Below are 16,756 nucleotides of genomic sequence, written 5' to 3' on the forward strand. Positions count from 1 at the left end.
AAACAAGGGTAAAGTTTCTCTTCTGGGCCGGGCGGTGGTGGCGCACGCCTTTAATCCCAGCACTTGGGAGGCAGAGGCAGGAGAATTTCTGTGAGTTCGAGGCCAGCCTGGTCTACAAGAGCTAGTTCCAGGACAGGAACCAAAAGCTACGGAGAAACCCTGTCTCGAAAAACCAAAAAAAAAAAAAAAAAAAGTTTCTCTTCTGTGCCGGCCGGGTCGTTCGCGCCCCCTCTCTCGCGAGACTTGAAAACCGGAAGTTACACAATGACTCCGAACTCGCTGCGACTGTGTTAAAGTTGGCGGGAGCCGTCCGGGTCGGACCTGTCCGGTGTTCTCGGCCATCGGGTCCGGGCTGCTGGTGGTCGAGGGCGTCGCGGTGGAGTTCCGCGGCCCGTCGGCACGATGCGGGTGGCTGTGGCCGGCTGCTGTCATGGCGAACTGGACAAGATCTACGAGACCCTGGCCCTGGCGGAGCGGCGCGGCCCGGGACCGGTGGATGTCCTTCTGTGCTGCGGCGACTTCCAAGCGGTGCGCAATGAGGCCGACCTGCGCTGCATGGCGGTGCCGCCCAAGTACCGTCACATGCAGACCTTCTACAGGTAAGGGGCGCGCGGCCGGGCCTTGGAACCCTCGGCGCGCAGGCGAGACGGCCAGCAGGAGCGGCTTCGCGTGAGCTTCCTCCTGCCGCTGACCCCCGTGCCTGGAGGACCTGGCATTTAGGAAATGTCCCTGTCCTCCTTTCCGTAGACACCTTCTTCCCAGGGATCGGGGAGACGCCAGCAGTTTTGGATACCCACTTTGTAATTGCTATAACTCTAGGATTAGTTAATTTAATAATCCAGTTTTTACTGGACTTGCTGAGTTCTAGACGCCCAGAATAGTCTGCCGTGCACTTCACAAAGTTGTTGACCTTAATGGGTGTAGACTGGCGTGAGCTCAAGATTTCATTCATTCATAAGGTCAGGGATTGGTGGATACTGGGGGCCGTTTGACGGGTTTTGAGCCCAGCCTTTTCCTTCAGACCCTCTTTTGCTTTTTCTGCTGCGGCTAATTTGACTCCTGACAGCTTTACCCTTATGTTGTAGATACTACTCTGGAGAGAAAAAGGCCCCAGTTCTCACAATCTTCATCGGAGGAAACCATGAAGCCTCAAACCATTTGCAAGAGTTACCCTATGGTGGCTGGGTAGCACCAAATATTTACTATTTAGGTATGTGTTTATGTACACTTTTTTGTCCTGTCGGAATTTATACCCATTGGGCAACGTCTAGAAGACATGGTGTTGGGGGATGCCATTAACTTAATATAATCATGAGAATTGTGTTAAAATATTCAATGGCCAGTCATGAACATATATCCATCTTTCTTCTAATGGTTTAAATAATAGTATGATTACGAAAATTTTGCTATTTGCACTGTTTTTCTTAATTGAATTAGATTTTATAATGGAAAATATTCAACATCCACAGAAGTACCAGGTAGTATAGTAAATTTCACTTGTTAGCTTTGGCAACTGTTACTCTGTTATACCTTCTACCCCTGTATTTAGATATTCAGTATAGTTTAAACTTTTCCTGTGGGGGAGGACTGGAATATCTTGTAGCAAATCCTACACACTAGATTATTTTATTTGTAGATTTTTTTTTCCTTTTTTCATTTTTAGAGACAGGGTTTCTCTGTGGCTTTGGTTCCTGTCTTGGAACTCGCTTTGTAGACCAGGCTGGCCTCAAACTCACAGAGATCCGCCTGCCTCTGCCTCTGGAGTGCCGGGATTAAAGGCATGTGCCATTCATTTGTATATCTTTAAGTGTGTGATTTTTGAGTGATTTTTTTTTTAAAAAAAAAAACACATGCAGTACCATTTTATACCTAACAAAGTAAGTTATTCTAACCTCTAGTGGGTTCTCTTTTCTTTCTTTCTTTTTTTCCATGTAGTTTTTCTGTTGTAGAAAATGAAAGACTGTCTTGTAGCATCTCCTGCATTCTGGATTTATCTGAATGGATTCCTTATGATATCATTTGTAACGTTCCTTTTATTCTCTACATTTTCCATCTTTAAAGTTTGCAACCCTTTCACCTCTTTACTTAAACATAGATGGTTTCTAGGTAAATTTCAGGCTTTTCCAGTGATGAAATCATAACTTTGGGAGTTTTGTTTCTCTATTTCATTATTGATTTATCATCTTCCAACAACCTCAGTATTATGAAAAGATGAAGTTGGTCCAGGCATGCTGGTACATGCTTTTAATCCCAGCACTCTGGAAGCAGAAGCAAGGCAGATCTCTAGGAGTTTGAGGCCGGCCTGTGAATTCCAGGCAATCCATAGCTACATAGTGAGACCTGAATCAAACCAAACAAAAAGAAAAGGTGAATTTTCAGAGGAGTCAAAATTGAAGTGTAGAAACTGCATGTTCTTTATACATCATACCTGTTGACTTGATTCCTACTGTGCAATTCTCCACCAGGGGACATTTTTCTCCTCTCTCCAATTCCTCCCACTCACTGCATGTTCAGCTAGGTACCATGTGCTTCTATTTGGTTTTAACATCCTACCTCATTCATGCTTTTGAATCCACTGAGTCTCTTGGCTGATTGACTTCAGACTTTCTCTGCCTTGTGTATCATCTCAGCATATTAATGCTGTATGAAGAGTAACCTTATTATGGCAAATAGTTTCAAATAATTTGAGGACTATATGGAATTCCAGGCTTCTAAACGGTTTATTCTCCTAGTAGATTCCTTTTGCCTATAACATTTTACAGAATTGCATAATTTTTCAGGTTTGGCTGGTGTAGTAAAATACCGAGGTGTAAGGATTGGTGGGATCTCTGGCATCTTCAAATCTCATGACTACCGAAAAGGTATTGTTTTGAGTGGACAACTTTTATATATCGGAGCTTGAAATGAATAAAATAAATAAGCAAAATTTATAGTTTGACTTGTCAGGTTTCTTGTATAAATAATACTATTCTTAATTTTGCAGTTCAGTATTTTATGCACATGAAATTGTAGATACTATATAGCGTATCCTTATGTTCATGATCTAGTTTTATCAATTTGCCAATTTTAATTTTGATTTTTAAGAAATACGACAGTATAGATCCAACTGAAGTTCACTGTTGATCTGACTATCAATGCTGCTCTTCTTTCCCTCTTCCAGTAGCCAGGGAATTGCTGTTCCGAGTGGGTGTTTATCGTTCACTTGATGGTTTCATGTCACTGCTGAATATGCAGGAGTTTTAATGTGTTTTACACTGTGTACATGTAGCTCATTGCTTGCATTTCTTTTTGCAGCTTGCTTCCTGCTTTAATGTGTTTTATCATTATTAATTAATTAATTAGATTTTCGTTGTAGGAATTTAGCAGGCGCTGTAGCTGGGGTAGACAGTAGGATAAACAGCTACTTTTTAAATGTGCTTTAATCTTGAAGAACCCTTGTAGAAGACAATGGTTGTTTTGCTGCAGGGCCATTGCAGCCGTCCCATGTCTTTGGTCACAAATGCCGTGGGCGTGCCTGAGGCTCTTACATTATTATGTATTGCGAATGATACATAATAAAGGACTGGAGTAATGGGGCATGTGATGCTCCCCTTCAGTAAGACATGTACGTTAGATTAGGGACCTTGGTATGAGCAAATACTTTGTGTAACAATCAATAAACACACCTTTGTATGGTTGTTTGGGGTTCAGTTCATCAGAGAGGCTGGATTTTCCTGCTGCCACTAGGCCCTAAAATTTCATCTTGGAGTGCATTCTTTTTTGAACTGACCCATGCTACAAGGTTCACTCCAATAAAATTTTTTCATTTATTTTACTTCCCAACCACAGTTTCCCCTCCCTCTTTTCATCCCGTTTCCCCACCGTCTACTCCTCTGTTTCAATTCAGAAAGGGAAGGCCTCCCATGGATGTCCACAAAGTATCTCAAGTTGAAGTAGGACTAAACTTCTCCCTTTTAAAACTGGGAGAGGCAACACAGTATGGGGAATGAGTTCCCAAAAGCCAGCTCAAGCATGAGGGACAGCTTCTGATCCCACTGCTAGGAGTCCCTCAGGTAGATCAAGCTACACAACTGTCACATATATGTGGAGGGCCTAGGTGGGTCCAGGCTTAACATGTTTTTGAAATCCATGTCTTGTTATCTATAATCTGTTTATTTGTTAATAGTTTCAATGTAGTCACCACTATATATAACTGATTTTTAGTTAGAGTAGTGACTTAGAATCATACAGATTCTTCAAGTTTTATGAATTAAATTGACGACTAAAATGTACATGTTTAATGTAACTGTTAATTGCAAGTCTGTTTCCTTACCCCATCTGATCTCCATGGACTACAAAGCTGGGCTCTTTGTTACTGTCCTTGGAGTATAGATTTGGAACCACTTTGGGAAAGACAAAATGGTAATGCAGTTTATTTCCCTTCAATTTAAGGTCATTTTGAGTGCCCCCCTTATAATTCATCTACCATAAGGAGTATATATCATGTGAGAAATATAGAGGTCTACAAACTGAAACAGGTATGTGAAAAGTAGACTTGAAATAAATTTAGTTTTGTACCAAAATGTGTTTGATATAATGGCTTGTAACATTTGAGAATAGCAATTCAGTATTTCTAAAATTCAGAGTTTGAATAGTGTTTAGAAGGTTCATAAGTGAACAAATTTTTATTTTCAATGGTTATAAGTTTATTTAATAAGCAGTTGTAAAACATTTAAATTATGGTTCTATATATTATACTTAGGTTAAGGATAAAGCATATATACTGAAATGAAGTAATATTTTCAAATAAATATTCTCACCCAGTGTAATGGTACACACCTACTCCCATCATTTAGCAGCTGAGTGAGGCAAGAAGATTATGAAGTTGAGGTTAGCCTGGGCTACACAGTAGAATCTTATCTCAGAAGAGAAAAAGACAGAGAAAACAAACTTACATTATGAAATTTTAGTATAAGATAAAATAAATAATAGTGTTAAATAAAAAAAAAAACAACCAGTGGGAAAGATGATAGCGGACATGAGAAATTGTGAAGATGGTGTCAAAGTGTACTGACTTAACTGATGAATGGGGGAAGCTAAGTGTTTGAGAACCCACCACTGGGGTGATCCTGGGCTGAGTGGTTCACACACGGTATTTCATATAATTCCGTTCAAGTTTGGTGAGGGAGCTCTCATTCTGCCTTCCCTAATTAAGAAAACCAAGTCAAGGTTATAGCCAGACAAGAAGCCTGCCCAGGACTCCCTGGTAGTTTACAGCAGAGCCTGTCTCCGTGGTCATGTCCTGCGCCATCGCTAGAGCTGCGGTGCGCAGTATGCTCACACACCTTTCCTGCGATCTGTGTGTGCTCTCCTTCTGGGTGCCTTTCCCTTCATCAATCTAAACCCCAACTGAATGCTGCTTTCCCACCACCATTTCTCTAGTGTGGCGTCATCCCCTGTTCAATTCTTGTTATCCATTCAGCGACTATTGTATCTGACCTACATTCCATATTATCTTAAATAGTAATTTTTCAATTTAGTTTCCCAAGTACATGTATAAGTAAAGTGTAGAATACATTTTCTGTTTTCCCTATAAGCAACTCTAACTATTAATTTATTTAGCAAAGGGAGACTTTTTAGTTGGTAGTATGTGGACACATTAGGGAAACAATTGGTCTAGGAGTCTGTACCGAAGACTGACCATGCAAGCACTCTGCCACCTGTATACATTCCTGTTAAGTTTTTTGGGTTCACTGTATTAATTACATTGGAAATCTTACTAAATCTGTTTTCTCTAGATCTTCAAAATTATAATTTTGTTGTTGTTTTTTTGAGGCAAGGTTTCTCTGTGTAACAGCCTTGGCTGTCCTGGAACTAGCTCTTGTAGACCAGGCTGGCCTCGAACTCACATTCGCCTGTCTCAGCCTCCCACTTGCCAGGATTAAATGCGTGCGCCACCACTGCCCGGCTTAAAATTATGATTTGTCTACCAGGGAAAAGGAGCCATAGTTATTAGATATTTTAGAAATCTGGCACGGCAGGCCCCAGCTGATTGGCAGACTAATGAAAGTCTCTGCTGCCCTGCCTTTGCTACAGGAATTATAACAATTTCTGAGGCACAGGGAAAGCTGCTTCTCTTTGTCTAGGTAATGAGGAGCTTAGTGTTTCTATGTCCTTAAAGTGTCCTAAGGATGAATTAATGCAGAAAGCTAGATTATCCATCTATAAGAGCGGGGGCATGGTGTGTAGAAAGGAAGGGATTGATTGTTTTTGGTTAGTCTCTTTAAGAATTTTCTTTCTGTTCTTCAAGTTGAAGCAGCCTGTAGATATATTCTTATCTCATGACTGGCCAAGAAGTATATATCATTATGGAAATAAGAAGCAGCTTCTTAAGACCAAATCTTTTTTTCGCCAAGAAGTGGAAAACAACACTCTAGGGAGTCCTGCTGCCTCGGAGCTGTTGGAGCACCTAAAGCCCGCATACTGGTTTTCTGCACATCTTCATGTGAAATTTGCAGCCTTGATGCGGCATCAGGTAGGACAGAAAACATCGGTCCTTATCTTTAATAAACAAATAAAATGAAGTAGGCACAATGGGCAAAGTGTTAAAGCCAGAGACTGAAATACAGCTCGCCCCTCAGGAGTTACTCAGTACTCAGCGTGGGCAAGAAATGAACAAGCAATTACAGAGCAGGGAAAGTGTGCTGGAAAGGGCTGAGGTGACTGAGGGCACCCGAGGCAGACTGCAGGGGTCAGTTTCCAAAGGACTGCATGTCTGAGCTGAATCCAGAGGTATCAGGAGGAATAGAGAGACCAACATGTTTACAGATCTAACAGTCTGAGAGCGCGGTGCACTTGGTACCAGCTCCGTCTCTCAGGTGTAGAGACAGATACAGCCTGAGCAGAATCAAAGCTGCTTTCTGGGCAGAACTTGGGCACCTGCTTCTTCTAGAGTAAGTCCACATCAGAAAGGGCTTTAACAATGTTTTCAAATAAAACTAGGTTTCAGAAACATTATACTTCCAACATAGAGAAGGGTTTGGTCCAGTAGCTTTGGGAAACACTGCATATCACAGCCATTCCAGAGAGATGGTTCTCACTGGGCCATTAGACATAACTCTGAGGAGGTCTCCAGAAGACTTGCAGAAATCTCCAACTGTTAACCTGTATTTTCTGACTGGTTTCCCTATGGAGTACATTATGAGAAAACAAGAGTTTGGGTGTTAGCTAGAAGGTAATGGCAAAGGTGGAGACTGATGGAACCAGGTGGTTGTTCTAAAGACTAATTGGCAGGTTTGTGAGCGGAATGGAGTGATGTCAACAGAGACAGGAAGCTGCTTAGCAAAGGAGGAGAGTCTAACTAAGGCAAAGCGCACAGAGAATGAAATGGAGGCTGGAGAGATTTTAGAGGCAGAATAGTAAGGCTTTGGTGAGAAGGCAGGGGTACAGGATGACTACTAGAGGGGTTTTTGGAGGATGGGGGTTAGGACACCATTTAGAAAATGCAAAGTTAGCATTGGGAGAGTTTTTGAGGTCTTGTGTAGAATTCTCAGGGTCTTTAGTGCATTAATGAGCACTTTCTAGAAAATGTGATGTGTAGTGCTTCCCAAACTACTTTCCTACTTTAACAACTTGCCTGAGATGGTTTGTGTCTGAAAACACTCCCAAAGCACTTTCTGCTGTGGTCTTACTCCAGAAAGGCAGAAGTTACACCTTCACTTTGTCTGTGGCCACTCAGTGACCACACTTGCTTGACGTCCAAGCATACCTGTAGACATAGCTAGCTTTTCCATATCTTGTTTCTTTTACTTAAAAGACTGCGGGGGATGGGGCAGCTGGGAGTCTTGTTATGTGGACCAGGCTGGCTTTGAACACAGATCTGGCTGCCTCTGCCTTCTGAATGTTGGGATTAGAGACTTGTGTCACCATGCCCAGCTGACTCTTGAGTTTTGGAGGCGGGGGGTGGGGGGGAGTGGAGGTTGAGACAGGGTCTCTGTGTAGCCTTGGCTGTCCTAGAACTCACTTTGTAGACCAGACTGGCCTTGAACTCATAGAGATCTGCCTGCCTTTTCCTCCCAAGTGCCAGAATTAAAGGCGTGCACCACTGCCTGGCTCACAGAGCAGTCTCACAACATGTCCATCTTGCCCCAGACTCCTTTGTGTCTATATTGGTATCAACTTTGCATCCTTAATTGTAGATGATAACTAATTTGGATCGGGTCTTTTCTGAATAATTCATATAAAAAGAATCATAAAGTACAAGTTTTTAGCAACTGGTTTCTTTCATTTGTTTTTGTGAATCATTCCGTAACACACGTCAGTATTTGACATCGTCGTCAGTGTTTGTTTTGAGTTTTGGAGGAAACGGCAGCTAATAGTGCTTTGTACTCCATTGTCCGAGTGGATATAGACCTTTTCCTTTTTTCTTTTCTGTCTTTTCTTGTTTCCTCCTCCTTCCTCTTCCTCCTCCTCCTCCTCTTCTTCTTCTTTCCTCTTCTCCTCTCTCTCTCTCTCTCTTCCTTTCTTTCTTATTTATTTAGTAATCATTCTTTTGGCACAGAATTGGGAGCATGTGTTTGGGTGGAAGCATCACCCAGCTCCTGGCATCCATATACCCAAAGAGTCTGGAATGTTTGGGTAAAAGTTCCACCCAAACCCCTCCCCTAGGAGTTGCCTCAGTCCAGACTCTATCTGCAAGAAAGCCTGCAAAAAAACGGTGACTCCTCTTCAGAGATGCTCAAGACCACTCCCACAGGGTATTTAAACCACAACCCAAAGAACAAATACGTGTTTTTTTTGTCTTCCTTCCCCATCTCCATCCCTGGGGGCTGGAATGCCACCCTAGAGCGCTAGTATTTTGGAGCGCTGAAAAAACCTAGGCCTTTTCTAATTTGGTTTGATTTGGTCTGATTTGGATTATTGCGTCTGTGGAGAAGTTTATCAGGCCACAAAAACTTTTCAGCATGTAAAAATGTTGTTTCTGCTCTATTCGGTGTATGGATTACTTGTGATGCTTTTAACATTCTTACGTCATGGTTTGTCTCTTCTAGGCCACAGATAAAGAACAAGCAGGCAAAGAAACCAAGTTTTTAGCCTTGGACAAATGCTTACCACACAGAGACTTTCTTCAGGTAATAAGAAAATAGTAATTTTATAAGTTTTACTCTTCCAATGATTTTAAAAATATATTTTTTACTTCAGAATTTATTTGTGCTATTTATAATTTATGTTTTCTGAGAGTTCTTTGGTGTTGTTTGTTTTCATTTTAAATTAACTAGATTTAAAATTATTGGACTGTTAAACATAAACAAATTACCTAAAATATCTGATTTCGTCCTATAGGTGTTAGAAATAGAACATGATCCCAGTGCTCCTGAGTACTTAGAGTATGATATTGAATGGCTTACTGTTCTCAGGGCCACTGATGACCTGATTAATGTGACCGGGAACCTATGGAATATGCCTGAAAACAATGGTCTGCATACAAGGTAGTTCTGCTCATTTTAGAACTTGCCTTCTGCACTGTGTACAATTTTGTCTCTGATCTGTGTTGTATTCTGGTCCCTGAAGAGTTTGCTTTTGTCTGCAGAAAGGAGGGGGTGAGGTGACAGTGGTTTTGGGGAGCTGAGCATTTGGCAAGCCTAGCAAGTTCTTGCTTGATGACCATTTGTGAGGTTAAGTAGTTGTTTATTGTCTCTAATTTGGGCCTGGCTGGGGGTACTTAGGACCACCTCCCCCCTTCACCCGGCCTCGGCAGGCATGGCCATGGGACCCCAACTTTGTACTCAAGGTTGACTGATATTGGAAAAGGCTGCAAGTTTTTGTCCATGGCTGGCAAAAGAACAGGTCTGTTAAGCATCAACCCAAGTGAGTGTATGAGTGTATGAGCATGTTTCAGACTATAGCATGGTAAAGGTTTGGTTCACACACACACATACTTGTTTGGAGGGATGAGTAAAATTTTTTCTTAGAGTTGTTATTTCTAAAGATTCTTTGCTAAGTTAATTATAATTTTACCATATGAGTTTTTTAGTTTTTAATTTTTATTTTATATATATAGGTAACCACCCTGCACGAATGTCTGTGTACCATGTGGGTGCCTGGCACCTATGGAGGCCAGAAGAGGGAGTCAGATCCCTTGAAATGAGTTAGAAATAGCTATGAGCTGCCACGTAGATGCTGGGAATTGAACCCAGATCCTCTGGGAGAGTAGCCAGTGTTTTTAACCACTGAGCCCTCTCTGAAGCTCTTGTGTAGAACTTTTAGTTTCTTTTTTAATTTTTATAGTTGGAGTCAATTTTACTGTTTGGAGGTTATAACACACAAACCAATTGCTCTAATTGTTACAGGTGGGATCATAGTGCGACTGAAGAAGCTATGAAGGAAGTAATGGAAAAATTGAACCATGACCCTAAAGTTCCCTGTAACTTCAGTATGACAGCAGCTTGTTACGATCCGAGCAAGCCACAGTCGCAAGTGCAGCTGGTTCACAGGATCAATCCGCAGACTACTGAATTTTGTGCCCAGCTTGGCATCACAGACATTAATGTCATGCTTCAGAAGGACAAGGAAGAGCAACATCTGTGTGGAGAATATGAAGAGCAGGGTGATGTGGGGACTGATGAGTCTGAAGAAGACCGGAGTGAGTACAGCACAGATGCATCTGCTCTGTCCTCCTTCAATCCGGATGAAATAATGCTGGATGAGGAGGAGGAGGAGGAGGGTCCTCTTGGTGACGTGACCACACCCTCTGTAGAACCTTCTTCCCATCAAGCTTCTGACCTCTCCACAAGCTTTTCTGACGTCAGGAACTTGCCAAGCTCCATGTTTGTGTCTTCTGATGATGCATCCCGTTCTCCGACTGGTGGGGAGGGAAATCCTGGTGAGACTGTGCAGTCGGAGGATGAAAAGTCCTTGACTGACTTTCCGCTGAAGAGGCTGAGTAATGAACATGAGCCTGAGCAAAGAAAGAAAATTAAGAGGCGGAATCAAGCCATCTATGCTGCCGTAGATGATGGTGATAATGATGAATAAGACAGGGACTTGCCTTAGTGATGTTTGTAGTATGTGATTTCAACACCCTTATTTTTAGGGTTGAATTTTTGATAAATTACTGGGCTTTGTAATAATGAAGTGATGGAATTTTGGTTATATATAACTTTGTTTTTAGGATTATGTTTGTATGTTTCAGATATAAACTTATTAAAATTTCATATGAAATTTGATGACCATGATTTGAAGACATTCACTTCCACTTTGTTGGAACTTAACTACATTTGAACTCTAGAAACACTGTTCTCTAGGAAGGGACTGTGAAGATAAATGAAAACAGGAAGCTTGTAAATGTTTTGATGCATAAAGTGCCACCTAATTGCTGAAATTAATATCCTGTTGGCTTTTGCATATTATATTTTAGCCTAAATTTTTATGTAACCGTGGTAGCTATATTCAGGTTACCTTGACAGAGTGCAGTTTAGTATTACCAACAGAATTGTCTAGATGCCCTCTCTCTTGCTGCGTGATAGACTGACAGGGGTAAAGTGTTGTCGAGGGTCCATGTGGAACATACACCTCTCTCATCTCTAGTTGCAATAGATGGACTGCCTGAGGCCATTGCCTCTGGGCTTGGGAACAGACTCATGGATCCAAGAGTCTCATTCTCATCCCTCTGCAGTCCAAACCCAGGGAAATCCTGAAGTGGCCGGCTTCCATCCTGGCAGCATTTGACATTGCCATAAGCTTTGGGACTTTGAAGCTTTTGTGTTTGTTTTCTTCCATTTATTCATTTAAAAAGTTATTTTCTTGTTTACAATAGGTATTTGAAACTGAATTTACCCCACTAGTTTGAATTCCACAAATTCAAATCATAGTTTTCTCCAGAAAAGTCTTTTTAACAAGAAAAAGAGGGGTTGGGGAGATGACTCAGAGGTTAAGAGCATTGCTTGCTCTTCCAAAGGTCCTGAGTTCAATTCCCAGCAACCACATGGTGGCTCACAACCATCTGTAATGAGGTCTGGTGCCCTCTTCTGGCCTTCAGGCATACACACAGACAGAACATTGTATACATAATAAATAAATAAACAAATAAATAAAAGTGTTTAAACAAAAAGAAAGAAAAAGAACATGTGTACGCCTGAGGCAGTTTGGAGTGTTAAACTATCACAAATATTTTTTCCTTTCTCTCTGTCTCTCCCTCTCTCTCTGTTTCTCTCTCTGTCTCTGTCTCTGTCTCTCTCTGTCTCTCTCTCTCTCAACTATATAACAGTTTTGGCTGTCCTGGAACTAGTTTTGTAGACCAGGCTGGCCTTGCACTCAGAGGTTCACCTGCCACTGCCTCTTGAGTGCTGGGATTAAAGGCATGTGCTACGTTGGCCCAGCTCTGAAATTTCTTAAAGCAGAAAATAGTTACATATGAGACAAAATGCCAAAATTAATAGATATTCTAAAAAGCAAACAAAAAATGTTCTAATTTTGCCCAGTCAAGAAAGTATGCAAATAGTGATTGTGCAGATCTCAAAGGTAAACCTTATTTATGAAGTGAATTCCAGATCAGTCAGGCTATGTAAAGAGACACTGACATGAGGCTGGAGAGATGGCCCCGTGGTTAAGAGCATTGCCTACTCTTCCAAAGGTCCTGAGTTCAAGTCCAGCAACACACATTGTGGCTCACAGCCATCTGGTGCCCTCTTGTGGCCTGCAGGCATACGTGCAGACAATACTGAGAATTAAAAAGAAAAGTGAGACACTGCCACAGAAAAATTTCTTTGAAAGTATGCAAATACAAAGAAAGATGCAAAAATACTTTTCTTATAACATTGTTTAAGCTTGGTTGAATGTATGGTTAGAATTGCTTAGGAACATAGGATTTATTGATGTTGCTTGTAGTTGAAATGTAGTAAATATGAAAGTTATCAGAAATGATTCCCATAAAGTACCTGGTGGCTTTATAACCCAAATGACAGTTTGTGCTGCCTGTCACCACAAAGGCCAATGGGCACAGGCAAATTTGAGTTATGTTCTATTCAGGTGGTGGGCAATCTGAAGACTGTGCTGGGTTCATACCCTAGAAGGAGTGAACCACGTAGAATCAGACTTCTAGCCAGCAGGCTATTTAAGGAGGGGCCAATGGTCCAGAGCTCAGCCTCTCTCCTGTCCCTGATGTCCATGGTGCTGGTGTCTCATCAAATGGTCCAGAGCCTCAGCCTCTCTCCTGTCCCTGATGTTCACAGTACTGGTATCTCATCAAATGGTCCAGAGCTCAGCCTCTCTCCTGTCCCCGATGTCCATGGTGCTGGTGTCTCATTGTCTATACTGCTCCCTTGTAACTGTCTCTGGAACGCGTATGTTTGGACACTCCCAAGGACACTGAGTAGTTAGTGTCCGCAGGTGGTATCCCGTGTTCCTCCGAGTGCCACCTGGGCTTGGGGATTAACTCAACGTGTGAACCAGCAGTATGTGCCCAGTGAACTGTTTATGATGTTTACATGTGGATTTCCTTCTGTAATGAGTACAGACCCTGGAGCAGACTAGTCCAGTTTCCTCCGGAAAACTTTGAAAGCCAGGTAATCCCTTCTGTTATAAAAACCGTTCCACACTGTAGAAAAAGAATAGCTTCTTTTTATGAAGCAAGTGTAACGCTGATGTCAAATCTTAAATAGGTGATACAAAAAGGTCAACTTCACAAAATATCAACAAGCCTTGGGGCCAGAGAGATGATGGTTCAGCAGTTAAGAGCACTGGCTGCTTTTCCAGAGGATCTGGGTTTGATTCCTAGGGTCCACATGGCAGCTCATAACTGCCTGTAACTCCAGTCCCAAGGAATTTAACTCCCATTTCTTCCCTGGTTGAGTATCATTCACATATATAGCATGGACACACATTTAAATACAATATCTAATAAAATATATATTAATATATTTTATAATATATATATATATATAAAATATAAAACAGTGAAAAACTTAATAGTACATTTAAAGATGATTTGGCCTGAGCCATACACACAGAAGGGGTGGTTCAATACTGTGAAGCCTAGTCACACAATAGAGGTAGTAGGTTAAAAACAAACCATGATGATTTCATAGATGAGGAAAAGATCTTTGACAAAATTGAGCCCCGATTTCTGAAAGTGTAAAAAATTAAAACCCACCATCTAATTTACTTCACAAATGGTAAGCATTTAATAAAGACAAGGCCACCTAATGCCTCCACTGCAGTCTACAGTCATTGTCAAGGAAAGAACCAAACAAAGCAGACAAAAGAAAATGTCGAGGGCAACCATTGCAATGAGCTCTGCATACGGATGGCCTGGTTGTTTAGGTAGAAAACTCAAACTCCAGACTAAAGTGGATCTAAGCATTCCTATACCCCAGGACAGTAAGATAAAGTGATGTGGGTTGGGCATGTAGCTTGATAGAGCGCCTGCCTGACCGTAACAAAGTTGGAGCGATGAGGGCTGGAGTGGGGGTGTGTCCAATCCTGAGCATCACACACACAGGGCATGGTGATGTCCTCCCGTAACCTCAGCACTCGGTAGGTGGAGGCAGGAGGATCGGAATTCTGCGATACATGAGACCTTGTCTCAAATAATAGGAATAATGACAATAATGAAGCATAGATCTATATCAATAATACAGATAAGAAATAAATAAGAAGCGTCTAAAAGTTACATCGAGGAAAGAAAACTCAGAAAGATCATTGCAGTTCTGTGGTCATGCGCTAAAGGGTAAAGATACAGTTTAAATTATTTTATTAGGCTATATCTTGATATTCTAATTATTAAAATGCTATTTTTATTATTTATTAATTTATTTGTAGCTTTTTTCAAGACAGGGTTTCTCTGTGTAGCCTTGGTCGTCCTGGAACTCGCTCTATAGACCAGGCTGGCCTTGAACTCAGAACTCACCTGCCTTTGCCTCCTGAGTGCTGGGATTAAAGGCTGGTGCCACCACTGCCTGGCTAAAATGTCAAATTTAGTTCTAGGAAATAAGTTTTATAAACAAATTGGTTTTAGCTTTGTTACCAAGTCATTTTAAAATACTTCATGATGGGACTGGAGAGGTGGCTCAGTAGTCAGATTGTGCTCAGGATGGCTGGGGAATACTGGTCACCTGTGGGCGTAGACAAAGGGCAGAGATGGAGGAGACTACATCTCTGCGGGCTGTCAGGCTTAGGTTTCAGCTCACAGAAGGACCAGAGCTACCAAAAGCAGGCTTGTTCACACTCTCTCCTCCTGGCTCAACAGTAGTTAGATTCCTGGAAACTCAGTGTGGGGAATGTATAAACGGTAGACGTGAACACTCCATGGTGTGGTTATAAGGAAGGTTTTGATTGTAGACTAGAGAGAGACAGAGACAGAAGAGACAGAAAACACACACACACACAAACACACACACACACAGAGAGAGAGAGAGAGAGAGAGAGAGAGAGAGAGAGAGAGAGAGAGAGAGAGAGAGAGAGAGAGAGAGAGAGAGAGAGGTAGACTGAACATGGCCAGTAGACTGTACATGAGCAGGACTATCTGTGAGAGAGTGGAGAAAAGAGAAACACAGTGAGAATATCAGGAGCATAGAGAAAAACAGTGACCATAGCAGGATTATAAAGAGAATGAGGAGCAGCGGGGAGGGAAGCCGGTGTGCTGGGGGGAGTTTAGGGTAGGGGAGGAAGTGAGAAGGGCCAGGATGTTCCTTGGATTTTGAAATGTATGACATACTTGTGATACTGAGGGAGCCTGGAGATTAGCTGATAGACCACAGGTAGCCATAAGTCCCTTCTGTCAGAGGGAAGGGAAATGACTCTTTTTGGCAGATGGGAACCAGTTTCACAAGTTCCAGAGGACGAGACCAGCCTGGTCTACAAGAGCTAGCTCCAGGACAGGCTCCAAAACCACAGAGAAACCCTGTCTCGAAAAACCAACCAACCAAACAAACAAACAAACAAAGTTCCAGAGGAATACTGACTTTTATCTAACCACCAGAAATCCGCCTATTGGCCAGGTTGAGCTCATTTTTGGATATTTGGACTGCCTTTTGGAGTTTGGGGTACTGCAGTTCCCTCTGAACGTAGCAGAGGAGAACTGAGCATTTCCTTGTCTATAGAATTGCTGCCTGCCCACTAACTGGTACGGCTCTTGCATCCAGCTGACTTTTACTACTATTATTATTAATTTTTAAAGGACACAGAGAACTCAGTATAATTTTCTATACCTGAGGCAGGCTGACGCCAGCCGGAACCTCCTGAGAAGGGTCTTTTCTATGATGCCCCGGAGTATACCTTCCACCTAAGACTTGGTGGAAGGATCAGCAAATCCTTTGCCAACCAGTCCATTGGCTCCCACCCACCAGCAGGATTAGACCAATGAATATTGAGAGTCACAGGTGACCATCTCCAGGGCCCGAGGGTTTCCTTCTTCACCCAGGGCCAATATAAACTGTCTCTCCCCATCTGAGACACAGCGAAGTTCTCTACACTCTGTTACGGAGAAGCATCTCAGAGCACAGTCCCAGTCCTTGGGGGCTTTTAAGACACACATAACTCGGATGAGCAGGTAGATAGAAAGGGTGTGAAGGATGGGGAGGGCATGCAGAATGAGTCCCAGAACCAGCCGCTCAATCTTCTACAACACGATGCTTTTGTGGGGGAGAAGGAATCATCCACCCCCCAAATTTGTCCCTGGAGATGCGGGAGAAGTGGGACAGGAGGGAAAATCAAAGGGAAAATCAAAGTTAGTTACCTTATGGCTTCTTTCACGGGTGTCTCCTATCATGGTTCGGGTCCT

The 16,756-nt window shown here is 42.2% G+C and overlaps 1 protein-coding gene across 1 annotated transcript; it reads left to right on the forward strand.

Annotated features, from left to right (window-relative positions):
* The first annotated feature begins 276 nt into the window (after nt 1–276).
* On the forward strand, nt 277–12,004 carry Dbr1 (debranching RNA lariats 1). The gene is made up of 8 exons (XM_057768969.1): nt 277–599; nt 1,086–1,210; nt 2,781–2,861; nt 4,432–4,517; nt 6,290–6,514; nt 9,030–9,110; nt 9,322–9,467; nt 10,329–12,004. Exons 1-8 carry the CDS (start codon nt 403–405, stop codon nt 11,011–11,013), a joined length of 1,626 nt encoding a protein of 541 aa, XP_057624952.1. The 5' UTR covers nt 277–402; the 3' UTR covers nt 11,014–12,004.
* The last annotated feature ends 4,752 nt before the right edge of the window (nt 12,005–16,756 follow it).

Source organism: Chionomys nivalis, chromosome 4, assembly GCF_950005125.1.
Source record: "Chionomys nivalis chromosome 4, mChiNiv1.1, whole genome shotgun sequence".
Taxonomy (NCBI): domain Eukaryota; kingdom Metazoa; phylum Chordata; class Mammalia; order Rodentia; family Cricetidae; genus Chionomys; species Chionomys nivalis.